The sequence below is a fragment of the Polyergus mexicanus genome, unplaced genomic scaffold, assembly GCF_030449975.1.
Source record: "Polyergus mexicanus isolate NDT 795.1 unplaced genomic scaffold, iyPolMexi1.0 SCAF_6, whole genome shotgun sequence".
Taxonomy (NCBI): domain Eukaryota; kingdom Metazoa; phylum Arthropoda; class Insecta; order Hymenoptera; family Formicidae; genus Polyergus; species Polyergus mexicanus.
The window spans coordinates 12036046-12063980 of NW_027223326.1; the positions used below are offsets into that span (position 1 = coordinate 12036046).

Genomic DNA, 27935 nt, shown 5'->3' on the forward strand with positions numbered 1-27935 from the left:
TCAACGAGATTATTTAACAAGAGTGCAACCAGTATATTTCGTAATATTTATTCGTACTTAATACGCGTTATAAGCGATGAGAGTGCTGTACCAAAGTGGCGAGTGATCATTGTACACGCGGATGATATTAATTATTTAGTTATGTTTTTCGTTCGGCAGGTATTTGTGCGAGCGACTGTTCAAAATAACGGACAATATAGAGAGACGCAGAGACGGCAAATTTGACAGGAGCGGTCTTGGTAAGTCGGTTAAATAATGCATATGCATGCATGATTATTCATTTATTCTATTCGCAATGATTTATTGCGGCTTTATCATCTAAATTACCTGATTCGACAGAGATTTGCGAATGACTGTTCAAAACAACGAACAACATGGCACAGACGGCGATTTCGACGAGAGTGGTATTCTTGGTGTGAGTAAGTTTAATTAATGCACTTACATAATTATTTATATATTTTCTTCGCAATGATTCGCTGCCGCTTTATTACTTACTTATCTGATTCGAGATTTGGCCCTTGACGCATTTGCGACAAATAATGTAACGAAAAATAAATCACATAAATTAATATTGCGTACGCTATATACAATATATATAGCTAGAGAGATGTTTCGGGATAGAAATTTATTAGAATCAAATTTAGAAATATGTATATTATTTTAAAATTATATTATTTAAATTATGTCAAAGTTTGACAAAAATAACTTTACAAATCTTGGAATTAATTAAAACAATTTTAAAATAATTAATAGAAATTTAGAATCTTTGAGAGAATAAGTGCGCGCATGTTTGCGAATACCTCCTTTATTCAAATAAAAAATTGCCACATTATAAAATTGTATTACAACGGTGTACAATGTCCATTTTTCAATTCTACGTACAATATTTCATTCATCTCGTGCGAATTGATCGCGGTATTCGTTCTGCAATATTCCCACCTGATTGAAATATAAGAAAATAATGAGGTACTGTACAATTGTACATATAATATATACAATATATATATAATTTATAATATTTTCTTTCTTCGGTTTTCAAACAATTTTCATAGCGAATCTCTAGTAAAATTATTATGCTTCGTATATTTTTACCTATGGCCTTTACGATCTTCGATGGTAAGTTTATTAAAAAGTATTACGTCCGTCTCTGTATTTGGTGTACTATCTCCCTCTGTTTTATTATTGTTCCGTTGATACGAGACGATGCCGTTGATCGTTGGAGTATCTTCGAATAAAGTATCGAAATTCGCCGCCGCAATATTATAAAACATTATTCGTTCGTTTTTTTGTTTCGACAAGCTAGAATAATATTTAAAGCAATTAATTAATTTTATTACGAATAAATTAGCGGCACGTGGTACTCGAGGATTTACCTCACTTCCAAATTAAGCAATATCAATTATTTACGTCGCGTACATTGTACAATGTGTGTGTTATGTACAGTGGATCGTTGTACAACGAATCGTGTTATAAAAATTAACATTTAGTAAATTCACATTAATATTTGAATTGATATTATTGCAATTGACGCTTATTGAAATTTATTAAATTTATCATGTTTATAGCATTGGTGCAATTATAATTATATCATTAGACTGTCAATTAGATCAGTAAATAAATTTTATATGTATATATAGAATATTTTTTACTTACGTGCATTGTATTTTAAAGAGTGTGGTAGAATTACCGAGGAAAATTTTGAAAAATAATATGCCAGATATTTTCGGCATATCTTCGGACATCATCACTGATGCTCTGAGTGGTTGGCCTAGAATTTATGAGATTTCTTAAATTATGACTTGGAAAATATAATGCGAGATAATATAACTATGTTGCAATTATCTAAGCTTACTTTTTCAATTTGTTTCTAAATAAATTACTCAAAAATTAATATTATGATTATATATATATATATATATATATATATATATATATATATATATATAACGAATTAAAATATTAATATATTAACCGTAAATAATCTTCTATTTCAATACATATTATTTATTATTTTCTCAAGAAGGCAATTTATTAATATTCATAGAAAAAAAATTGGGCAATTATAAAATATTATTTCTGCCAAATTATCGTTTTCAATAAAGAAATTTAATCATCCATATATTTTATTACCGCAAAATGGTGTTTCGGCTCTGGTTGATAGATAATAGATTCCCAAAGGTCCACGATTAGCCATGTAACCCATTTCTTGATTCCAATCGGTCGATTCCATAGGGAAACATATTCCTTTTGCATAAGATACACCTCCTTGTGGACAGGGCCATGCGGTGAACTTACACTTTTCATTCTGCGAATGGATGCTCTCTATAAAGAGCTGCCAGGCTCTTAAATGACTACATGCTATATCGCGATCCAATAGTTCTTCTAAAATTAATAATTAAGAGAAATATATAATTTATAATTTTATAAAGATATATATGTTTTAAGGAGAAACGGATTAAATTTAACATAGCGTATGCAATGTAAATCTAAAATTTTTATTCATTTCGGAGAGTCATTAATTAATATATAATTCGTGATTTATATATAATAATATATATCTCCAACATATATTAATAAAATTAAATAGATTTGAATGCCTCGATAGAAATCAACGTAGATATATATAATTTATGAGAATTGAAACTATTTCAAACTGTTTTGATTTCGGCGCGACAAATTTTCATCTTACCAAATCAATATTATTAATTATAATAATATAATAATTTAAAAAAAAAATTTTAAACAATCAAACAGACAAGTAATTAAATTAAATAAATTAATATTTATCCGCGGGATTACTTTATTGGATTACTTTTACTTGCACCTACCTTTTAAATGGCTGACAACCACCGAATTCTTAACATCTGTACAACCGGGTTGCTCTTTGCCGCCATTGGGAAAGAAATCGATATGTCCGATCGGCTTAAGTAGACCAAAGCCATCTGCGAAATCTTGAGAACCGTCGGTGTGAATGACATCAACGAGATGAGCGTCAGTGGCATCCAATTTTCTCGACTTCTCTCGGAACAAATGATGCCTGAAGAATGGTGAGGCTGGATCGAGACCTGTTATGCGACCTAAAAGAAGGTTCTTTCTCTTTAATACTTCCGAGGCGCAACCGGCCACATGTGCGCCAAGACTGAAACCGATCACATGGATGTCGATAGGATTGATTCCCAAATTAATAGTATCCAAAAGAATCAAAGCTAATTGTCGGCCAACCAGTTCGCTATTTGCCACTGCAGCTGCGTAAGTAGTGCCAGCTCCCCTCGTCCAATCCAAGATGACGACATTTGCGTCCTCCTGTATGAAAGGAGTTAAACGGAATTTTGAAATGTTAACATTCGGTGTGATAATGGCTTAAAAATTCTGCGATTGTAATTCGAAAGGAAGATAAATTGTTAAACATTACTGTATCGAGAAGCAGATTAACGCCAAGTATGGCGCCGATATCACTCCCACTGCCCTTGTAACCATGTATCAGCACTTTGAGATGCTTAGTGACATTGAATCGGGAATGTACAATGGATCTCAAGTCGTCACCGTACTGTAAGGGTTCTGGATTTTGTCGATCTACACGTGTATAGAGAAAGAATCTAGTTTGAATCACACTAGGATTTTCAGGCGGTCGTTTTATCGATAAATGTTGCGGCGGATCTGCGAAGCAACCAACTAAATCTGAAATGTTTTACGTATTTTAATATTAAGATAAATATTATATATATATCTTATCGAGATTTATATATATATATATATATATATGTTCCATAAAATACAAACATATTTAAGTTCAGAGGAATTAACCATGATTTTACGTTTCCTTTTTCTTTCTTTTTTAAAGCTTTTAAAGCTTTTATTCTATTTTATAATATTTGTATATTAAGGAAAAATAATTAAAAATTATGTTTAAAGATATATACAATATATATTTTTTTGAAAAGAGAAAGAGAAAGCTGTGCTTAGCATAATTATATCAAATTTATATTCAATTTGTTCATATTAATGCATTCGTATATTTTATTAATCATTATTTAAAATTACGAAAGTAAAATTTATGTCTTTTTACCGTAGCAAACTTTAGATTTTTCCTCGCGAAAGATGGCAATCCGTCTCAGCATTGAGCGATTTCGTGCCGCGCGAAGTTTGACTGTAAAGATAAAGACACGTTTTACCTTGACGAAAAATTCAATAACAAAAAACCTTAATTACGAAATTTAATGCATCCGCGCGTCATTGAGCAACATTTTATTTGCCTCATCGCAGCCCCACTTGCATTTCCCTTTCACTCAGAGTACAGTAAATTATTATTCGTACAATATTATGCACTTCAGTATGATGTGCGCGTCGGTAGACGCAATATCTTGCATTCGCATAATTACGATGTCAGTTCAGTCCATCACAGTACTATCTGTTGCAATATTGCATCATGTAATTGATAATAACAGTGAAAGCGTGTCGTATGCAAATATAATTTTATAAGTTGCAGAATAACGATTATTACCTCTCCATTGCTGCAAAATATTGCGAATATTTATTTTGTGCATATAGTGAATGTGTATATAGTGGTATTTTGTGACATTTATATATATATATATATATAATGTTATCTTTTCACATATATCTTTAAATATTTTTGTAATATAGAGATATCTGAGTATTATATTTGGTTCTATTTTGATTAAAAAATCCTGTATTATCGATTATGTCATGAATTAACTATATTTTAAACCATAAATATATATACTGTTATTTGATTAATATTATTTTTAACAGTTGTTTAACGTGAAAGTTCATAAGTAAGTCTTATATTTATATCTCACACAGACACATATATACACACCACACACATACAATGTTCTTCAGATATATATATATATATTTTTTATTTCAAAAATATATATAGAGAAATATCGAAATAATAATTGATAAATGACGAATATATATATATATATATATAAAATCACGCAACGAAAATAATATAATTTCACAGCTGCAAACTTGATCATCTATTTATCATGTCAATATAGTAGTACATTTGCACTCACCAGATTGCAATTTTCCAGCAATTGATGTAGTAACAGCGATTATCAGTAAGGCAAAAAGAACGCGATGAATATTTACTGGCTGCATCTTGTCACTGGATCGTCGAAGCCTTGCGTCCTTCGTACAGGTCGTTGCATTCTTCTCCTCCCGCCTCCCCACTTTCTTCCAAATTTTTTATTTTTTATTCTTCTTATTTTTTCTCTTCTTCCCTCGTCGAAATGCTTCGCGTTTATGTTGCGATCGACGAGACACGCTTTTTTTCTTTCTTTGCCGTCAGACTCACCCAGAGGCGGGCTTTATCCAGTTATAGAAAGCGTACCTTCTATTAGCGGCCTTCTTTTTGCGCAACTGCTTTTCCGCTTGCCAGAGCGCTAACTGCACCAACATTTGCCTAAGTTTCGCTCTCACAACGAAAATCCTTCCAAATTGTTCGTCTTTTTATTTCTTCTCATTTTCATACTCTTTTACATCAAACTTTGTTTAGCGTTCTCTCTCTTTTTTTTTTTTTTTTGCTAATGTAGAAATATTATATAAAAACTATTAGAAGAGAGAGATTGAGAAAAAGTTTCATGATACAATGACAAAAAATGGAATATCTTTTTATTTACTTTATAATTATTTTTTCTTTTTTTTATATAAACTTGCCGAGTCCAAAATGAATCTATAAATCTCTATCGATCGATAATGCTTGATTGACTCTTCGATCGGCTCTTTTCATTAATATTTGTCAACGATGTTAGTACGTCGGTGCGCTTTCGTTGCGAATAACCGACGTTCACCTTACATGATGTAACTGTGTCATGACGATCCTCCAGTTCAAACAGCAGAAATTGCGTACGCAGAGTTGAGCACGTGTCAATGCATCGCTTTCACAAAGTGAATTATGCTACGTGTTTTCTCGCAACATATCCTACATCGGACATATAGAAAACATTGTCCGTTTACACATAAAAGAAGTTGCTGTGAATATATTGAGAATATATGCATCTATTTTACGTGAATATTTTCTTAATTCACACGTGTGTAAGCTTATCGTGTAATTAACATGTAATCTGTATGAATTATGAAATGCAGGAGAAAAACATGATCTTTTAAATAATTTTAGAAAACGTATGCATACTTGGTACGACGCGGAAATTGATTTAATTTCTACAACGTAAAGGCCATTTATTTCTTTCATTTAATTTACGTGTAAACCGGTCGAATGAGTTTTCAAATTATGCAATCGTATTCAATTAAATTATGTAAGTCGAATTAGTAGTAAATGATGAATATCTTTCCCCCAAACGCGCGCGCGTTTTGTTCATTTCTGTTTTTCGTTTTTGCATCAATCTAAAAGAATGTTAGAAAATAATTCTTATTTTTTCCAAAAACAATTGATTGTACGATAAATATGAAACAGCTATTTAACACAATCGACCATCAAATACTTCAACTCTCTAAATAATGCCTGTACATACCGTGTACATACACGTATATAAGTTATTAATGAATACGTAAACTAGAGATTTTTTAATACCGTTTGTTTAGTTTTCTTTATTTTTTGTAATATCAAAAAAGAAACTATCAATTTATAAACACTGATTGGTTTTACTCTATATTGATTTTACCTCTCTCTTTTACCACGATATATTAAGATCAATAATTTTTTCGTCATAATTGTACATGTAAACTATAAACACACATAGTATACATAAATTAATTGTGCAATTATAACTTGCGTTTTCCATTAGATTTTGTATATTTTGTACTGAGAATCGATTATGAAGGAAACACAGGCACGCATTCCAGATGATTACTTATAACATATTTATTTGTAATATTTTATTAATATACTCCTTACCGTAGACATATATTTATATCGTATGGCAGCATATTATTATGATATTGTATAATATAGGTGTGAGGTGACTGACAGAACGATTCATTATTTCTCTTATTACTCTCCGCGGCCGAAGAACGATACATGCTTATTCATTGCTCCCTACCTCGCTCATTCACACTCGTATATTCACACATTCACTTTTATAGGTATCCATTCATTCTGCTACTATCGGTCTCTCTCTCTCTCTCGTTCCTCCTTCTCGCTTGTCTCTCGCGAATCGACGAAATCGCTCGAAATTAATAGCGTTCTCCATCCGTCATTTTATTTGCATTGCGATTCTTCGACTCCATCCCGTCCATTCATCTCGCGATTAACGCATTCGATTAATTAAATGCGTCGCGCGCGTCACACGCGCACCGACCGCACGTGCGAACCGCCGTTAATTATCGATTATCGGCTGCGCGATAATCATAATGATAATAATTATGATATATAGTCTCGTTATATTACTCTCGCGCTCGTAACATTATCTCGTATTTATCTCGTCTAGTTAAAATATCCATATATATATTATAATATACTCTAGTAACGATAATGCAACGTCGTTAATTTATTATACTTTGCAACTTAGAAAAATAGTCCTGGCTAGAGTAACCGCGGCCGCGTCGCGTGCGCTCTCTCGCGCGATCGATCCTTCAAAAGCGATCGATATTACTACGTGCGTGTGTACATTTGACATGTACTCTACATATATATGTATATTTATCTATATATATATATATTTTTTTTTTATCTTTCTCTAATTCGGGGCTTATTCGCGATCCGTCCAGATCCACCTATGAGAAATATTCGGAAGGATTATCTAATTGACTAAATCAGCCGATCGAAATCTCATGGCCTAGATCGATCGCTCGTTTCCGAGATATGGATAAATCTCCTCCAAAGTGTTATCTATGAATTCTATCGATTCCTTGATCTATTTCGCATAGGTGATCGACGATTATATTTTCGAACAAACGCGCAGCTTTTCAACACATATAGTGAAAAATCAATATATCATTTCATTACTTTATATGTCACATTCTGTAAATTTTCAATTTCTCGTTTAGAATGAAAGTGAGTTTATAGAATTTTCACGATTTATATAACTAATATATTTATTTTTCTGATTTATTATTGTAATCATTTTTACAATTATTTTTTATTTCATAACAAATCGTGTATCTAGAAAAATCACGTAAAGTAATCTAATAAAGAAAATTTACAGTTTCTGAAAATTTATTTTTCTTATCGTTTTATCGAGTTTAAGATTATCAATCGGGTATATCAATAGATTTCAATCTCAAACATAATTCATCGTATACATATAGTTGAACGGAATTAGTGATATAAGTTGACATCGCAGCGCGCGTTTTGTTTCTTTTATCGAGAATAGCAATAAATTAATAATTTCCGCGATTAAGGAGCGATTACCTTCTTGCGCTTGCTTCCCGATCGCGAATGACTCGACGCGGTCGCGATGCAATAAAATCTATAGAAACAATTAACGGAACAACGGTAGTATTACCACGTTGAAGTTGTTTCACGCTCTACTATAACTACTGTTGATTCTTTTGTTTATAATCGCTTAACGAATCGCTTATTCGCGGAATCGTTGACTCGCGTGCCGAATTGACTGGCGTCAATCTAACACCGATTTAAGCGTCGCTTAACGATCGATTAAGCGAAACCGGAGTCCTATACGTATATCATCTCTCACATTGATATACTTGACAAAGCTCATTCGAAATTATCAATCGAGAAAAAACTCGAGCATTCGAGCATTCGAGAAATGCGACTGTTTAAAATGTTAAAATTCAGCGATCATTTTCGCATCCTCAAATTTAACAAACCTAATAACAATGAAATATGTAATGCTAAATTTCGTTTAACGAAACTTACATTCGGCGCATCGCGCGATTACCGAATTCACAAGACACTTAACAAATCTTGTCCCAATTTTTCGTCAATTTATCCATCGAACTGATTTGATCTAATCATCAACGTATTGTAAAGGAGCCTCTAAAGATTAATTTTTGTATTGCAAAAAATTTCTTTTTGGTGTTAAAGTCAATTTGTATTCGCACATTGCGCTCTCTTGCACTTTCTTAAGATACGTTCAGCTTTAACTTTTTTTTTTTTTTTTTTACGGATATCATCATTTATACCATTCTTTTTTTTTTCGTTAAAATAAGGTTGACAAGGAATGTAAAGCTGCAATTTTACTTTCGATCTAATAATAAGTGAAATTTAAATAAATAGTATTACAATTACGTTTAATTTAAATTATTGTTATCCATCGTATATAGTATAATAGGGAACAAATTAATATTTCAAAATCAAATTACATTATCTCTAAAAAATTTTTTTAAATTTTATACAAATTATAAGAGTATACAAATTTTTGAGGAGAAATCAAAATTTATAAAAGTTACGCTCATGTGTGTTAAGGCTGAACGTATAATTTACAATTGACGCAATTTGTATCTCGTTCTCCGACACATATTCTCACACACTCGTATACGCACAATACGCAATCGTTCCTCGTATTCTTTATATACCGACTTCTCGTATTTTCTCTTTCATGTATCATCGGTTCGTATAAGCGGCTACAATGGTCGGGCATGAGACACGCGGCGACGCATCCTCGCAATTGTAACATTAATATACCGACACGCTACTATATTTTTTTCGTTTACTCTTAAATATACATCTACTTGCTTGATATAGCGATCAACGATAGTCGTCCTTTTTTTCATCTTTTTTATCATGTTTTTTCGTTCGCCCAAGCCTTTCTCGCTTTTCAGCCATCTTACGCATTCAAATATTATATCTTTGTCTTTTCTTTCTGTTTTTCTTGCTCTCTATCTCTTCTCTCTTTTTGTATATCTTTTAATGCCGATAGTTTTCGATTACTGCATAAATATACCGATAGATATACTTAGCCGCGCCATTTTTACGTTGCATCATCAGCTTTTACTATCTCGTCTATTCTTTTCCTTCTCTCTCTCTCTCTCTCTCCTTGTTTTTATTCTTTGCCTTTTTATTTATATCTCTTTCTCGTATCTTTTTTATATTTATATATTTATATTTGTATATCTCTCTTTTATTTTTGTCTCTTACATGTTGCATCTACATCTGCATTTCGTTTCCTTTTTGTCTCTCCTCTCCCCCCCCCTCTCCCACCTCCCCCTCATTTCTGTCTTTTCTCTCTCCGTCATAAATATATTTTTAGACCTAGAACTTTCAATTCACAGAACGATCTAATCAGCTGTGCAGTTTCGCTTCTCTTTTTATATATGCCCTCCTACCTTATCTCTTTCTTTCTTTTTCTTTCACGATTACTCTCTTATTCCTCGTCTGTTTCGCATTTTCGCATCAGATGCATCCTTTTCCTTTCGCTCTTTCAATGTACATTAATTATAGTTATTTAGTCTCGTAGACGTCGATTACTCGTCAATTATTATAATTTATTTAAATTGATTTTTTTTTCTTCTCTGATTACAATCCTGATATCCACATAATTTTTGTATTCCATATAATTGTTATAGCTGAAATTATAAATTGCAATTTTGCATATTTGATATAAAACGGTTGTGATGTTTATATTATTATTCAAATTTAATGAACGTATATTGCTTGCAATGTATATTATTTTTTATATAACTAATTGAATGTTTCATAACTTTCCGTAATAATCAAAATTTGTCATTATATTATGATTAAATAATATAAGATGATTATATAAGAAATAGGATATCTTTAATTTTCAAAATATATTTAATTATATAGAAAATAATTCTATTTTTTAATTCCCGATATTTCTCTGATATTTATTGCATTATTATACTTGTGCTACTTTTAATTTTGTTCATTTTTTTTTTATTTTCTGTCACACCTGCATAGTAAAAGAAAATTCGAATTACAAGTATGGAAGAATCAATTGAGAATAATTACTTCAACCGTATATCTTCGACGGTAATTAACGTCTTCGCAAATTCCCTTTCAGTAGTCGTGTATGATACATTTAATAACTGTGGTTGCCCATTCGCGCTATATCTTCAAGTTTCGACTAACAGAGAGTTTACAGGCTTCGTTCCTAAGCACTAGAGTAATCAATCTTTCACCCCTCTTTCCTCTTCGCGCGATAATGATCGATAATGATATATTTAGTATGTCTGCGGGAGAACGAATGCGTCTCTGTATTCACGCCTATTTCATGCGGGTAAACAATGCGAGCAGCGATTTATACAATATAGAAGCGGGAAAAGTTTACCAAAAGGATTGCTATGTAGCGACATTCGCGAACATTATCGTGAAACAAGTAATGGACACAAGAATAATTATCGTTAATCGCGCGAAGATGACGCTCGTCGTCCTCGCAAAACGCCGAACGAATTATTTTTCTACATTTTCCTCTTGTTTTTGCGCCCATTTTATGAAAACTGGAAGAAGTAGGTGAACTTTGGTCGTCAAAACGATTATATGTTCGATTTCATCATGTAAACTGGAAGTTGCAGATTTGTGCAAGCTATACGTGCTAAATGAAGAGCGAAACGAAAACGAAGAAAGCGTCGAATTAGATACTTAAGAATTTTATTTATATTGGTTTTTTTTTTTTATCCAAATTCAACCAAATCGCAATTTCGCATCACAGAATTATGTGAAAATTCGGCTGTAGCATTAATTTCTGCGTCACTCTTAATCTCTCGGATGATATTTATTGTAGAGTTTTATAATCGTAGAATCAATGTGCAAAAATCCTTTTGAAGGAAGTTTTATTTGTATAATTTTAATATAATTGAGAAATCAAGATACTCCACAATAGAAAAAAAATATTTTTAAGTATTAAGAATAATCATTTTTGTCCTCTGAAGATTCTGAACAATAATTTCTTGAGAAATTTTTTCCCGTATTTAACAATATCATTATAATAATATTTTTCATGTACAAGATATTTTAATGTATGAAAAGTTTAACAAGAGTTAAATTATCCTTTTTTGCACATCGTGTCTACATCTTAGCTATGTCATAAAGATGAGAGTATGTCAAAAAGATGAGAGAGAGAGAGAGAGAGAGAGAGAGAGAGAGTGAATAATGCTATATAATAAATGAAAGAAAAGAAATGACAAAAGAGATACAGTACGTGTTTTCCGTGCTTTGTCTAGGTTGAAACTGCGACTAATCCTAAAAGCGTGTGTTTCTCTCATTCATGTCGACTGTACGAAACGCAATTCACTCCCCTAACAGATAATAGTATTGTGAGGCCCATTTTGCTTATTTATGGTTTACCCCTAACGCACTTTGCTCTATTTTCACAATTCTAAATACAATCGCAAATTTTCTGTCATATTCGTAGGCCCGTTTCTTTTTCTCTCTTAAGAAACGAATATCATTTCTCTTCTTTGTTTCCCTATGATATGTAGGATGCGATGAAAGCTTTAGGGTAATTAGCCCTATATAATCTAGCGATGCTCTTGTTCGATGAAGAGTGGAAACAATCAGGCATACGATCCATTCGATAATTTCGTTCTCGTATCAATCGAGTGAGAAAAATCTTGCAAACGCTACTTGGAATATGAATATTTTTACAAAGCCCAAATCCAATTTTATCAATAAATCCTAATGTCATAAAATTTCTATGTGTGTATGTGTGTGTGTCTTGAATATTTGGAAAAAATTTTAAAAGTGCGTAAATATTATACGTGTTATTATACGCTTAGTGTCAACGTGTAAGTTAATATATCTGATAGGTAGTAAAAAATTCCAGTTTCTCACAAGTATAAAGAACTTATCATATGCATACCCAGCAATTTTACTACACGCACAAAAATAATTATTTATATATTATTCCAAAATTTTCAAAATAAGATAAAGTACATATATAAGACAACGTAAAAAACGTTATCGTATTTCATGAATTGTGTATAGAGTGAAAAAAAATTTTAAATATCATTAACACTTTCATTGTAATTATCATTGTAATTATTCATTCAAAGCAGCGTTTAATCATCTTTCTCGATATTATTCACAATTATCTACAACTCGCGCGCATTTGTTTGAGAAAGATAATACCTACATCCTGGATGGGATATGTGTTCAGAACGGTTTTTAATGATATTACATATTTCGATAAATACACGAGAAAAGCTACGGTCGAAAATACATGTATACACGTGACCATGTATATGACGTGTATGTTCCATGCGTGTATGTGTACGTGCTTGTGCGCGTCCCGCTTCCTCTCTAAAGCGTGTTGCACATGATTCACACACATGCGTCTTGTTCATATGATAAATAAAACGTGATTCATTATTTACAAACAGTGTCTCCGTCTCCTTCCTCGACTTTCTCCATTTAATATGATTTTAATCCCTCTTGTGTTCGAAATTCTCTCGAGAGTGAAAAAACGCGTTTTATGATTGTTCAATTATTATTATTAATAACTGTATCGTTATTATCGTACAGATCATCTCGTTGCTCGAAAATTCTTTTTCTCGAAGAAGAAACTTGGCTTTTCTCAACATTCTTGCTTATGAACTCGAGAGAAATTTCACACAATGTGATGAAAACGACATTCTTTTATATCACGGCGTAATTGTAAAATTGATTTCCCCCTCCCCCCCTCCCCCCACCCCTAGAATTTTAATTCAAAACATTTGAAATTTACACACAATCTTAAACATTAAACCGTATAATATTTTCTTCGTTAATATTAAAATCGCTAATTACAGAAAATAAGAAATAAATATCGTAAGGTTTGTTTTAGACGATGATGAAACTAATTAAAAATCTACATCTGTCAAAGAGTGTGATCGTGTGTGTGTAGTAAGTTTGAAAATATTATATTTAACAATGAAAGATAAGAAGAGCACAGCTATACGACAGATACAACGTTTTCACCACCGAAATCTTTCGCATTAGACTGATCGTGATCGCGTCGACGGCGAGACGGATTGATTATATATATTTTGTTAACATACCGACTATCAGCTATTATTATCTGTTCAGGATCATTGAGCACCAAAAGGAATGACAGTACATTATTAATCTCGGTTTTGCTTCATTTTTCAACGACTATTTACATACTGACACTCTGCACACGTGTATGTCGCGATTAATGACTCGAGGAATTCTTCCGCCATTTTCTCGCGCGTCTTTGGAAAAAATTCTCCGCGGATCGCCCGGTATCCGGAAAGACGAAGGAAGAGCAACGTAAATCGTAGTCAAAATGAGCTGAAAATTATTTCGAGATTTTTTTTTTTTTTTTTTTTTAAGCGCCGCGCCCTGTCGATCGCTTTGTAGTATTAAGAAATCAGAGGCACCGACGATACACTCGAATTTCTCTCACAATCAGATCGAAATACGATCGTCCTTGCAGCTTAAATAATACATAGGATTCCTCAATGATACCACCATTATTATCTTAAATGAAAAATACGCGATATATAATGGTCATTGCAAAATACTTTTTTCTATCAGCTAAGCTAACAGCATTCGCGATCGATCCATCCGTATATACGTTGATTTAATATTTTTTTTATTAAAAAATATTGTTCTTATAAATTTTTTTTGACGATATATTCGCAGACATTAACGCTTTGCCAATCTAACAATAAGACAATTCAATCTACGGCTTATCGATCATCGATGATTGATGAACGGTCTTTACGAAGGATCGATCGCCGATGTGAATGTTGTCACTCTCGTAAAGATTCGAGGACTTTCGGAGAAATAGCTAAAACTATATATATATATATATATATATATATATATATATATATATATATATATAGTATATAAGTATTAATTGTAGAAAGTTCGATAATTATAGTTCATTTACGTACGAAATTTATGCTGTCGGAGCGCGGAAGAAAAACCGATGCGTCCTGCTATGTTCTGCTTCTAACTTATAGAAAAATCATGGAAAAATTTTTAGTTTTTCTTTCTTTCTCTTTCCCTATCTCTCTTTTTTTAGAAACGTTTCAGTATGACAAACGTGGTCCATCGTATATATATTTATATGTTAGTGCTAATCGTAAGATTCGATGAGAGAGAGAGAGAGAGATCCATAAAACTTGTATTTATGATTTTGTATAAATGTTTGAAAATTTCTTATGTCATTATTAATATTGTATGCAATAATGTAATGTATAAATGAAGTACGCAATAGCGTTCATATATTATTAAGCTTAAAAACACATGAAATTTGTGCGCTCTTGTAGTCTCTCATAGTTACAAATTGATTTGTTTGGTCAACAATTTTTGTGTAAATATGTAAATTAATGTAGTTTTTTTTTTTTTTAATTAATCGCCACGAATAAATAATTATATTATTGATTATAGAAATTAAAACAAAAAGTGATGAATGAAATATATTATTTTTGTTAGTATAAGATTTAATTAAGACGTTTTGAAAACGTCAGATTTGAAACGTCAAAAAATATGTAAAATATCGAAGAAGTGTGTTTTAATTATTGATAAAATTATTTTTTATTATAAATTATTAATTTAATGCAAATAAAAAAAAATTTACATATATGTATCAAGCCTTCTTATATAAATGTCTCGATAAGTACCATTCAATCGAGATAAATTCTAAAATCGAGAATACAAGTATTTGGATCTGTTTAACGCGAATTCCCTTACAACAATAATAATTAGTCGATTAAAATGAAATGCGATTGCATGAGAGAGTCAGGTAATGTGAGCACGTTAAAAAATTATATTTGTATATCGATATTACGCCTCTTGCTCGTTTACCGCCCGACATTTTTCTTTCATATAGTTATTTATTTTCGATACTTCCATCATTTTATAATTGTAATTATAAGCAAGCCCTAGAGTAAATTTCTAACGTGGCTCTCGAGCGTATTCAACTAACTTTTTTCTGTCTCCACAAATTTTGTTGTAACTCATGTCTTTCCGAATTTTCCGTTCATCTAGTCCGATTCTTTTAAATGTTTTTATATCTTTTCAAAATCTGCTGACTTTGCGAATCGTCTGTTTATAATGAGAAACTAAACTCGACCATACAATTGCAACCAATCAATAATGCGCGATTGGAATATTCTTTGTTTTTTCTTTTTTCTACCATCTTTTGGTATCGCGAGGGAGGAGATATAAAGAGAAAAAAGAAAAGAAAAATGTGAGGATGAAAAATGTGGAAAAGTTGAGAGCACAAATTACTGCATCTGTAGGCTATTGCTGCTCCATAAGTAGCTCGATTCGATCAAAGGATTACTCTTTACGAGCGATACGAGAGGACTCTGGAAGGACCTCGCGTAACATCTAGTTTATGACGCGCGAAAATAAAGATAAAATTATTACAATATCATATTTATTGCGGATACAGGATGCGCGATAATCTCGATGAATAATATTCTTTAACGACCTTCCATTATTTTGCCGATCCTTCGACTGGCTACTGCGTTTGCCACGTTTCCTTCTCGTCAAAAAAGAGAAATTGACGATGCGGAAAATTGCATGTTTATCAAGATTTTGTAACATTGATATCCAATACTTGTAAGTTTGTTAAGTATTTAATAGTTATTTTAAAATATTCTTGGCTATTTTTTCAAATATATACCTGGACGTTCTTAAATACACAAATGTCCTGCAAGATCCAAAAAAATATGAATATTACTAGTTGTATTTAGATATCTACACTTTGTATAGAAATGTTTGTATAGAAATTTTAGAATCTTCCAAATACGTAATAATTCTTCAATAAGGACTAAATACATGACTTTCTTCGCTGTCGAAGAATTTCAATTTCAATTTACGATTTTGGACAAAGGACCTACACTTCTTTTTAGCGAAAGAAACTAACTTGAATTAACTCACTGACCATGTCCTGTACTTCCTCGCGATCGACACGTATCGCGGCTTGCTAAGTCTCGGTTAATATATATATATATATATATATATATATATATATATATATATATATGTATGTATACGTAAATATAGGTATAACAACAGTCAATTATATAAAATTGCGGCAGTGTGCTTTCACGTATAATAGTTAAGTTAATCTTGCTCCCATACATATACACACATATGCGCATACATACATTCTTTCTTTCTTTCTCTTTCTTTCTTCGCGGCATAATTGATTTAGGATAGAATTTACGATAGAATCAGGACAGCGAGGAACACTGGATACCGTCTTTGTGTTTGTCTGTCTCTTCTTCGTAATATATTAATCGGTCAATCATATCGAAAGTCAAACAGATACATGGGTCATATTAATAAACTTATTCGTTTTAGTGTACATAAAGTTTAAAGCGCAAATATTATATTTCAAATAAAATTACGTGTTGTGGATACTGTCGCTCAGCTATTTAAAAAATTATTCATACGATTCACGTTACATATCAATATATTTTTTCTACAACGTTAAGAAAGTAATCTTTCGCAAACGATAATTCGCGTTTGTTTTACTCAATATGATTATTCGATACCTCTACGAACAAGTAGAAATGAGATAGGAATTACGTGAAGTCTCAATCTGACGAATAAATCTAATTAAAAATTTGCAGCTCTTGATTTTAATTATTATAGTGAAAATGTAAAACGTCAGCATTGAACAAAATTTTGATTCGAATGCTTCGAACGAACAAGGGAAGAAAAAAAAAATGAATCGGTAATAAACTTGTTTGCGGATTCTACTTCTATTAATTCTCTTAGTGTTAAGGAAACTTTAATTTTTTTGACTGTCTTGAAAAAAGAGGATATTGCGGTATCCGGCATATTCCCTCGCCCATGCACATCGAACGACAGTCATACGGTCTCGGGCTGGATATACATAATTAGGATTACAGCAAATCATATATATATATATATATATATATATATATATATATACTATTTTATATGTATATATGTATATATACACATTACACTCAACTATACAATTAGTCTCAATTTCGCGGCTACTTCTCCTCCCTTCTTAAATATCCGCGCGATAACACTAACTGTGCGAAAAGAAGAGAATACAGTATTTATATATCTATTTATACGTGCGTGTTTATACAGATTACAGTGCATGTTTTTTTATGTTTGCGAACCAAACCACGAGTGTGAAATCGTGCGACGATGACGATAACGATGATGCGTTACAGTGATAATTATGACGATGACAGGCAATCGCGATCCGCTCGTGGCTTTGTTCTGAATTCGCAGTGCGTATTTCATCGTCGTCCAATATTGTTCTTAACAAGGGCGACATTTGCGTGTCTACAGGTTTCACCCTCCTCTTTTCCTCCGTCTCTTTTTCTTTAATCGTTTATTATTTTTCTATTAGACTATTTGCATATCTCTGCTCTTTCTCTCTTTCATTCTCTCACACTCTTTCTTTCGCGCGATCATCATTTTACGATCAGCTTTAGACGTATAATAATACTGGCTAATTTTTACTCGTTTTTACGTTTTCTTTTTAAAAGTATAATTAATTAATCGTAGCATTTCTTTGTTTACTCGTAATTATTATCATTTTCGGTCAGTTTTTCTTGCGGTAACCACTTCTTTCTTCTTTTTATGTTCTTTTTTCTTCAATTACGATTCAATCTCGGACAATCAATCGACCGGTATTGATACAATAGCCAATTGATTGTCCGATACTACACTCTTGATGCAAACATGTTCAAACGATTCCTACGTGTTCTATTGTCGACACGTTGAAACACCGTCATGTCTTCGCACTCTCTCTTTCCCAAAGTAATATATAACATCTTTATATGTATATTATGTATATCGTCTAGAGTTTAGTTGTTTGTTTATTTGTTTGTTTGTCGATTTGTTTGTTCATGTATCCTTTTGTTTCTGTATACGAGAGCTAGCTAACGCTACAAGTAATAGTCTTTTATCAAAAGCACACGTAATATCGTGACTAGTCTACATATGTATATATAATATGTATATATAGTATATTCGCATATAAACTGATTATTATGTATGCCACGTGCGCATCCTCGTTGACCGGCTCGCTTGTTTAAGCTCTGTGTATTGTGTTTATCATTGTGTGTCATGTTGATGATAGTAAGATGCCGACGATGACGATCGCGGAGGGGCAACCTTGTCTCTACCTCCTTCTTTTCTTCCATCTTTTTTCCTTTCCCTTTATCTTTATGTAACCTCCCGGAAAAGAGCATCGAGGGCAAGATGTATGCGATGCATTTATTTGCAATCTACCATTTGCTTTAAGAAATCATGACTCGAAAGGTCATAACTCGGAGAAACTTTTATAATGTATGGAGGACTGAACGTGTTCGATTGTTGAAATTGCTTTCCCAGTAGTGACTTTCTAACATAGTAAATACCCTCTTTCTTGTTGCGGAACTTGTTTTATCATTTCGATCCGATCCTGGCTATTGTTGCGTCTGACAGAACGAACGTGTCTTTGATCTGCCTTCTTATAATGAGTAACAAGTCGCATCTCTTTGTTTGATAGCTCCATCATTTCAATTAATGCATTTCAGTAACGCGTTTCATACATTTAAATAAATATATGACTATTATAAATTTATAAATCGCATACTTTATCTTTTTACGAAACTCAATTTTTTGATTAGAAAATGAGACGTAATATTCGAGGGAAGAATTTAGTATATCTTTAATTTCATAGCTACACAGTAGTTCTTCGGCACAATGTAGTTATAATTACCGAACGAGGTCATACCTTCCCATATCTACCTCTTTTATTTTGTTCCCTTTCTGTTTAACTTTAACAAATTTTTCTCGCAAGCAGCCACGCCCGATACAATTGACTAAAATCAATTAATCGCGATAGTTTTCGATCGAAATGTGCAACAAATGTGCAATTCTTACGAATCGACATTCGAGTATTAGCACCGTGCACACACAGATCGAGAGAACTTGTGTCCGAAGATTTGCTCACTTTGACATGTTTCCTATCTCGTATCTACAAAACTAAACGGTTAATCCGAGAACATTTACAGGACGATCTTATGAAATTAACGAGTATAATCTCTATTTTCTTCACAATTCCATTTCATTTTCTCGGTCGATCGACCTATCCTTTGGACGCTATACGTCCAACTTCGATGAACGAAGCGATACGTACAAAGTCACGAAGCAATCCTCAAACTTTGATGTACGTTTGTTCGCGAAAAAGTCGTCTTCTCTCGCAGTCTCTTCGTTACTCACTGCGTTCATCGCCCGCGTGATGGCAGCGATTAATGCGTTTTAGGTACGTGCTGATGTCGATCGTCGTCGCTCGCCTCAACATCACCTTCGACGCCCTTCTCTCCCTCTTCGGGATGGTGAGGATTACCCTCTTCGGTGTCGACGCTACTCGTCGGCGTTATCTGCTCGACACCAGCACCGGCACCGGCACCGACATCGACGCCGATACTAATTCCGCCTGACGCGCTCGACGTCGTCGTCGTCGTCGTCGTCGTCGTCGTCGTCGTCTCGTCGCTCTTTTCGTATGCTAAATTGCCCAGGAGACCCTTGTTAATCGGCTCCGGCGAGGTCTCCGACTCCTCGCTACTAGGTGAACCGGGAGATGAGACTATCACCTGCGCGTACAAAATTGACCCACCGTCAAGGTGCGTCGGTTAGTCGCGCACAATGCCGGAATTCCGGCTGTATTTATACACGAAATTGATCAAATGTTTTTTAAAAGTTTCATAAAATTTTTCTTCTTATAAAATGGCGAAAAGACGATGAATAAGATAAGAAAACAAAATTAGATAGTTTACTATCGGAAAGAGAGATGCGAATAATATATATAGAATAATAGGTATAATAAAATTTTTTTGCAATTTTTACAAATTTTTTTGCAACATTTGACCAATTTCGGAAATCGCTGTAGATATTCTCTGATATATTACAAAGAGATAGTTTCCAATCTTAAACTCAACAATCCATAAAATTTGTATTCTTAAGTATTGTTCAATTTATATTATGAACAAAATGTGGTATATATTTTCAGAAATTTAATATTTGTGCAAAATTGCTATTTTTAAGTCAATTCTCCATAATTTTGCGGATACCAGAGAGTCGTGGAAGTGAATGCAATTGTGAACATACGTAGAAATATGTGCTACATTAATATAAACAAGTATTTACAATATTTGGTATATATGTCGGCAACATTTAGATTGCATGAAACGTGATGGCATGAAGGTAGAATGAGAGTTACGTGGATGATACGTTTCTCTGATATCTGAATCGGGCCATGCATGTGACAACGAACTAAAATAGCGGATGTACATGATAATGAAAACGATAAAAACGATAATAACGATGATACCTGTGCAAGAAGCGGCGTCTCTGTGCTGTCAGCGGTTTGGTAGAGCCGGCAATTTGCGCTTGCTCTGAAGAATACGTGCCCAAACGAAAAAAGATAAAGAAGACAACGTAAATTGTTATTATAATAGGAATGACGTTGAAACTATATACACAAAACAAAAATCATATATATATATGTATATACGAATATGAAAGATACAGAGATGACATCGAAACATGCACGAAGGCATTTCATATATAAATGATATATGTACATGATAAATCCGTGAAACTTAAATCGCGAGACACGATTATTAATGATTATGATAATGAATGGCAATCATAAATCATTTTGGCTAGCAATGATTTTCAGAGCACAGAGATTAATCTTTTTCGACCAGAGATTAATTTTTTCAAGAATAAAACATGATACAATCTTCCAAATTATATACTTTTCGAAACATTACATACCAAAATTCTTGCGAGTTCACTATAAATAAAAATTCTCCGATTAAAATGTTATCATGAATGAGAACATTTGATGTGCATATAAGCAGGACGAATGAATGAACGCTAAATGGCATAGATTCGATTTCATAGAAGCGCATCGCGCGATTCAGGTTGTCTGCGAAGCGAACAAAGAAGAAATAGAATCAGTACTTTGCCTACTGTTGCATGCTGTTCACAACGTTTCAATATATGTACATAGAGCATGAAGAAAAGCGAGAATAAAGGAAACTGAATATATACGTTTAGAATATCTGACAGACATATTTTCGGTTGATTTTTCTAGTTGCAAAATTTCTGATAACTCGAAGAGAGATTTACGCAAATATATAAAGACACAGAAACTAGAAAAATCAATGTTTTTAATCCTAAACAGTATAAAATATATTATTTCGACATAAAAATGTCGAAAGTTGGCACTCTCTCTCTCTCTCTCTCTCTCTCTCTCTCTCTCTCTCTCTCTCTGTGTCTCTCTGACCCAATATATTATATTTAATAATAAATGTTTATTCGTCACACTTTTTTTTTAAATTTTTGATTGAAAATCTGTATTTTCTTTCTTCATAAATTTATTTAAATTTTTAGAAAAAGTTAAAATATATAATAATTGTTATTTAGAATAAAAAAATAAAATAATTTGCAATTGAGAAAGTCGTCCGAGCCTGCTCGTACTGTTTAGGATTAATATTTTCTTAATAATAAATGAAACTCGAATCGAACTCGAAGAGATGCACGAAAAATGACGGATGATTCACCTGTCGAGGTTTGACCGGTGGTGGAGGACGAATGGAGGGCCCGAGGACTGCGGCTGCCGTAGTTTGGGGTTGATGATGAAGCGAGGGTGGCTGCTGCCAAGGCAGCCCTGTGCGTCCCAATGTTCCCTGTAGTTGCGCCTGCAGCTGTTGTTGCACCAACTGCTGCGCCTGTTGCAGATGCTGCTGACTGCTGCTGCGCTCGACTGCTGGCATAACTCGAGGAAGTGTTGAACCGACTGAAGAAGTCTTCCGAACTGTCTGTGAAATTAGCTACTGATTACTCGGCTTTTAGCCAATGTTTTCTTCTTAATGCACAGCGTTTTAAGTCAAAATTCAAATTTTATGAAATCGCGCGGAATCTATAGAAATAATTAGCTTAAATTCGCGAAAAAATAAATTCTTTGCAGAGATACATTCAAAACAAGTACATTACCTGACTTGACCGGCCAAATCTCCAGCAGATACTTAAGTACGGCTATCGGTTGTTGAAAATCCAACGGGGGTGCATTTTCGTCCGAATGTAACATTAATACCGGGCCGAAGCAAACGGCAAGACTCGCTGGTGACATTTTATTGCACTGGGACACCACCATCGCCAGATGATCCAGCAAGTAAATCAATGTGCACTATTGCCAATTAATAATATTAGATAATTAGAGAAATTAATAATCTCAACAAAAATCTCGTCATATTTATTTTTTCATTTCTCTGTCGTAATCAATGCGTTTAAAAGTGAATTATGCCTATAAATACATACCCTATTGACCTTAGGCAAACAATCTAATATACTGAACATAAGTTTAGCATTGCCCTGCGGGTCGTCTGGTAAACAGACGGCCAGTGCATCGACCATCATTTGGTAGAGGCACTTCGTGAAGAGAGGTTCCGGGAGTTCTCGTAAATAATCTTTCAGAACGCCTGAAAATAATGTCGCGGTCACAAATTAGCGCGTCCATTTCGCTTATTCTCGAAACAATTTGACCGCGTATTTAATACGCGGCGCATTACCAGTGATGACATTGATATCCGGTACGTTGTCGGGCGATAGATTCACGGATCGTGCGTTCCTTTCGAAAGCTTCCCTAAGTATCCTCTTCTTAGTCGCCGAACCGCAGAGTCTATACAAACCTGTTGCGCGAAATAATGTGACGATTCTTGTGTCGCAACATTTTTCAGATTTATTTTTATATTTACCAATGATATCGAGCCCTCTTCTCTCAACCTCCTCGACGCAACGCCATACGATAATCGGAACGTTCGGGACTCCCATCGCCAAAGCCGTGGAAACTCCACCGGGAACTCCGCCAGTCTTAGTTTCTCGACTTACCTAATATAAAAAAAAAAAAAAAAAAATTATATATAGTTTTAAGTGATATATATTTTTAATTTAAAAATTGTAAAAGACGAAAAACTTTACCACTGTATCCAGATCAACTCCGAAAAGAGGTGCGACTCTTGTAGCTAAGGATATGACCGGTAGACCTCTTCGACGGAAAGTTTGTTGAGCGTCCGTGTATCGCAGTTTTAAGTAGATTGTACCGCGTGGTTCGACTTTGACAGCCAATTGATGCTCCGGCGACTCTTTCAGCAGACTCGCTAAATGCACCGACCCCTTGTAACAGAGTTTATGCCTGTACTGCGGGTCCCAAGAATAAACGAGCAGATCCAGCTGCCTATTGCCCACGAGATCCAGCTCGAAGGTTTCGTCCCAGTCGAACATTAAATCGCCGGTTCGCACTACTGTTCGCGCTTTGTGCACTCTGTCGCACTCCAGTACGCAATACAAGTCTCTCAAGCCACAACTAGCTGTAATTATTTTCGGCAAATTAATAGATTTATTGATCGTTGCTCGAGTGTGTAAAATTAGCATGAAAAAAATGTAAATGAGTATAAAATAAAGCGAGTAAAATATTGCCCACTTTGGATGAAAAACTTGCATAAACATAAAATTGTCTCATCTGACCAACCTAAGTTCGGTTGACCGGAGGGAGTGGAGGGTGTAGTAGCAGCCGATGAGGTCGTAGTCGTTCGAAGCCCGCGTCCCGCTAAGAGATGGACCGACAATAATCCGCTAACTCCGCTCGCGAAATCGCCACCAGTCGTCTCCCCGAGTGAACTCAAAAGGGAGCTCGTTGAGCTCGGAGTGCCCACAGTCGGCGGCTTCTCTATCTTATACTTGAGGAACTCTGGAAAAAAAAAAATTCTTTAGTATTTTTGCTTTTAAGAATAAAACATTATAAACGAAGAATAAAATAAGATAGATTAATTAGTTTCACCTGCAGGATTAATATCTAGCAGTATTTGACCCTGAGTTCTGGTAGGCGTTGGGGTAGGTATGCTCCTCGTAGACTCAAGATCCAACAGATTTCTAATTCTTCTGACTGATGTCGCCCTTTGGCTCACGGAGCTCGTTAACGACGGTTTCTGGGCCACGAGCGACGAGCGCGCGCTCGACGCTACCGAAGCTGGCCTTGGATTCGTTGTACCGCGATGACACGTCGAGCTGATCGCCGTCGACGCTCTGAGATTTGCGAGATTGACCTGTTGGGCCGACGCCGATCTCGTCGACAGGCGATCGAGAGTGCTCGAGAGCGGTCTATATCCACCATAACTGCCATATTCACCCTACATGAACCAGAAAAATAATTTACTTTATTAACTTATTTTTTTATTTTAAAAGATTTATTACTTCATATCTAATACACTGAAATTTTATTCCATCAAATACATTTACGTTGTAAGGTATGAATAAATTTATGATGTATCTACCATTACAAATTTTTATCCGTAAGCGCCAATATTATTGTAAATACAAATAAGCTAAAGAACGTAGATTTTTTTAACGATGAAATCATTAAAAATTTGATCGAATAAAATTTCACTACTAAATACGAAGTTATAATAAATCTTTCGAAATAAACAATAAATTTATATAATCTATATTCTTAAAGCAAATGCGTTACGGATAAAACAATTTGTGTACTTAATAATAAACGATAGAAAATCAAACGAGGATCTATCATCGCATTAAATTATTCAACAAAATTAATATGATAAAATTAACGATTGATTACAGAAGTCTCGAGCTCATTAATCAGTTTACGCGTTACCTGATTGACGGCTGCGTGAATATTCTCGGCGCTGTATGTGTAACGAGGTGGTCTACTCGTGGTCGCCCTGATCTGCTCGTACAAGGCGCTGGTGCTTGGCGTGCGACTTAGCCAGGCGCGATACTCGTCCGACGTAAATACGCTCGGCGAGGACGGTATCCTGCCTGTTGCGATTTATCGACGATCGGTCAATCCACGGTAAGTAAACCGCCTTCTCAGTTATCGTCTTTTCGTTATTTAAGCTTACCTCTGTCACGCCTGATGGAAGGCAATTCCGGCGCCGACAAAGCGCCGTCGCTGTCCTCTTGATCGATCAGGCCCGACGCGACCGTGCTGAGACCCGATCTGAGACCGGGCTGTTGGGGCAACGTCCGACCGCTTCGTGGTAACGAGTTTGACCTTAAACCTGTACGACAAATTTCTTAATTTATGGCGCTCGCTCGAAGAGAATTGCATCTTGCCAGAGGCTTTAGACTTAAGACTATCGAAAAGCTTAAACCATTTGCCATCTATATCAAAGTAAACTTGGCAATTTTCTAAATACTCCAAATATCGCATTATAATTAATAAATAATTTTCAGAATTTTGATAAGATTCTAATAAATAATATAAATTAATTGTTATATCAAACTACGCGTTAATGATGCTAAAATGCAAACGTAATATTTGCTTATTTTGAAAAAATTACTTGGACCGCACAGAGTTTATCAATCGCAATCAAAATCTAAACGATACCGATTTCCGCGAGAAAGCGGGACATAATTTAAACTTGAATTATCTCGATTCACCTGAGGAACTCTGACCGATTTGTGACCTCGAGAGGGTAGCTAAATGCGATACGACGCTACTTTGAGGTGGATTGTTCATGTTGTGCCTATAATAGTAATACGCTGATTTCGGCGAGCTGGAGCACGTAGCCTCAGTATCGGAGGCATAGTCCAACGAAGGTCGATGTCGCCTCGTCAAGGTGCCAAATTGTCCTTGTCTCTGCGCGGCGGACGTTATGTCAGTCTGTCCACCATACCTTGTATTGTAACGTAATGCTGATGTACCTAATAATGGTAGAAAATTGTCTTAGAATATAACAAGCGTATAAATCTAATATATCACAGAGAGAAAATAATTAGATTATATTTTTTCTTAATCTCTCTCTCTCTCTCTCTCTCTCTCCCTCTCTCTCTCTGTCTTGAAAACATATTTGATTCTTGGAAAATAAATTTCTCTAGATACATTGTATATTATCTATCGCATATTTCTTCAAACTATTATTAAATATTCAGAGTAATATATGAAATTTGAGAATAAATAAATTGCAAGAGTAGAGTTCTTCAAAATTTATTTTAGACAATAAATATAAGAGTGTGGAAAGGCACAAATATTGACGAAATTTGCCGCTCGTAAGTCTCGAAAGCCTTGATCGTAAGTCAATTCATTACGAACCTGATTTCAAGCTGGATCTAAGAAGGGTATGTCGCGCCGGCGTCGTGATACTTGTATAATCGACTCGGGGTAGGTGCTGATCGGAACCGCTTCTCGGCATGATCCTTCCACTTCCGGTGTGCTGGCTGAAGCCGTAATGAGTCGATTGCGCGGTCTGACCCGACAATCTGCCGCCGACCGATTGCATTCCGCCACCCGTCGACATACGTCGGCCATTCGACGAGGGCATCATGGGCCCCGTGTAGAAGGGGTGTACCTACACTCGCATGATCACGCGAATAAGTTTTAATCACAATCCGTAAACATTGCGTAAGTAGATTTCTTCAAGATTGCAAATCGCTGTGAATTATAAATATATTCCCGTTTTTTTTTTCGCTAAAAAATACCTTACGTCAATATCTCATACAATTTTTTATACACATATATCGTATATACGTTTTAACTTTGAAAATTTGAATTTTTATATGAAAAATAATAGCAATTACAACGATAATGTTTTTGTTGAAATACCGACGATCCATGATATCGATTGCTTCTTGTTAACACGATTTATTTTATTTTACACTTTGGTTATAGCTTGTCTATATTCTGAGAAAAAAAGGAACGTTAAACGCAAAACTTTTATACGAAAAAATACAGTTTATAAGAATATAATTCCGTGCATATAATTATATTACGTATGTCAATTTCTTTAAAATATGCTATAAGTTGATTAAAGTTTTACATAGTATAATCTTTTTGATAAATTATTAAAGTTTTTAACAGCTTTATGGAATAATACTACGCATAGAAATTATACTGGTAATCGATAATCGTTCGAAAATGATAAAGTTATCCAAAACATTGACGGGAATGACAATCGAAAGAACAAGTAGCAAGCTTACAGCGAGGATAAAGTAATATAAAGTTAGGGTTCACGTCACACGAACAGTGGCAGCAGGTGTACGCGATTTCTAC

At 34.1% G+C, this 27935-nt stretch overlaps 2 protein-coding genes and 1 long non-coding RNA gene across 22 annotated transcripts in view; 1 reads left to right on the plus strand and 2 right to left on the minus strand.

Moving 5' to 3' along the window:
• On the plus strand, window positions 1–26642 carry LOC138933975 (uncharacterized). Its single transcript, XR_011447069.1, has 3 exons — window positions 1–239; window positions 340–415; window positions 25505–26642. It is a non-coding gene; the product is annotated as an uncharacterized lncRNA (long non-coding RNA).
• On the minus strand, window positions 790–5608 carry LOC138933972 (pancreatic lipase-related protein 2). 2 transcript variants are annotated; one of them, XM_070297307.1, is made up of 8 exons: window positions 5046–5608; window positions 4067–4147; window positions 3413–3672; window positions 2829–3303; window positions 2131–2382; window positions 1654–1768; window positions 1093–1299; window positions 790–939 (listed from the first exon to the last, which is right to left on the minus strand). In XM_070297307.1, the coding sequence occupies exons 1-8, from the start codon at window positions 5128–5130 to the stop codon at window positions 843–845; spliced, it is 1572 nt and encodes a 523-aa protein (XP_070153408.1). In that variant the 5' UTR covers window positions 5131–5608; the 3' UTR covers window positions 790–842. The 2 variants fall into 2 exon arrangements, with proteins under 2 accessions (XP_070153408.1, XP_070153407.1); XM_070297306.1 differs by having other exon boundaries at window positions 3413–3678.
• The window catches only part of Rhogap100f (Rho GTPase activating protein at 100F), a 60159-nt gene continuing 47428 nt past the window's right edge, over window positions 15205–27935 (minus strand). For 18 of the 19 annotated variants that reach the window (XM_070297294.1, XM_070297287.1, XM_070297298.1 and 15 more), the window contains 13 exons: window positions 26979–27234; window positions 26327–26590; window positions 25786–25944; window positions 25539–25702; window positions 24705–25053; window positions 24396–24614; window positions 23846–24234; window positions 23623–23755; window positions 23437–23556; window positions 23186–23346; window positions 22862–23054; window positions 22429–22682; window positions 15205–20451 (listed from right to left, as the gene is read on the minus strand). In XM_070297294.1, the coding sequence (XP_070153395.1) occupies window positions 20107–20451; window positions 22429–22682; window positions 22862–23054; window positions 23186–23346; window positions 23437–23556; window positions 23623–23755; window positions 23846–24234; window positions 24396–24614; window positions 24705–25053; window positions 25539–25702; window positions 25786–25944; window positions 26327–26590; window positions 26979–27234 (3006 nt within the window). In that variant the 3' untranslated portion in view covers window positions 15205–20106. Of the gene's footprint in view, window positions 20452–22428; window positions 22687–22861; window positions 23055–23185; window positions 23347–23436; window positions 23557–23622; window positions 23756–23845; window positions 24235–24395; window positions 24615–24704; window positions 25054–25538; window positions 25703–25785; window positions 25945–26326; window positions 26591–26978; window positions 27235–27935 lie in introns of all 19 variants that reach the window. The other variant, XM_070297300.1, reaches the window with a different exon arrangement.

What these genes read in the sequence shown, in the direction of transcription:
- LOC138933972 (XM_070297306.1), bottom strand. Translation starts at nt 5,130, where the DNA reads ATGCAGCCAGTAAATATTCATCGCGTTCTTTTTGCCTTACTGATAATC. An exon ending in TGCTGGAAAATTGCAATCTG is followed by an intron (nt 4,148 to 5,045) that starts GTGAGTGCAAAT and finishes TTATCTTTACAG; the next exon opens with TCAAACTTCGCGCGGCACGA. An exon ending in AGCCGAAACACCATTTTGCG is followed by an intron (nt 1,769 to 2,130) that starts GTAATAAAATAT and finishes CATAAATTCTAG; the next exon opens with GCCAACCACTCAGAGCATCA.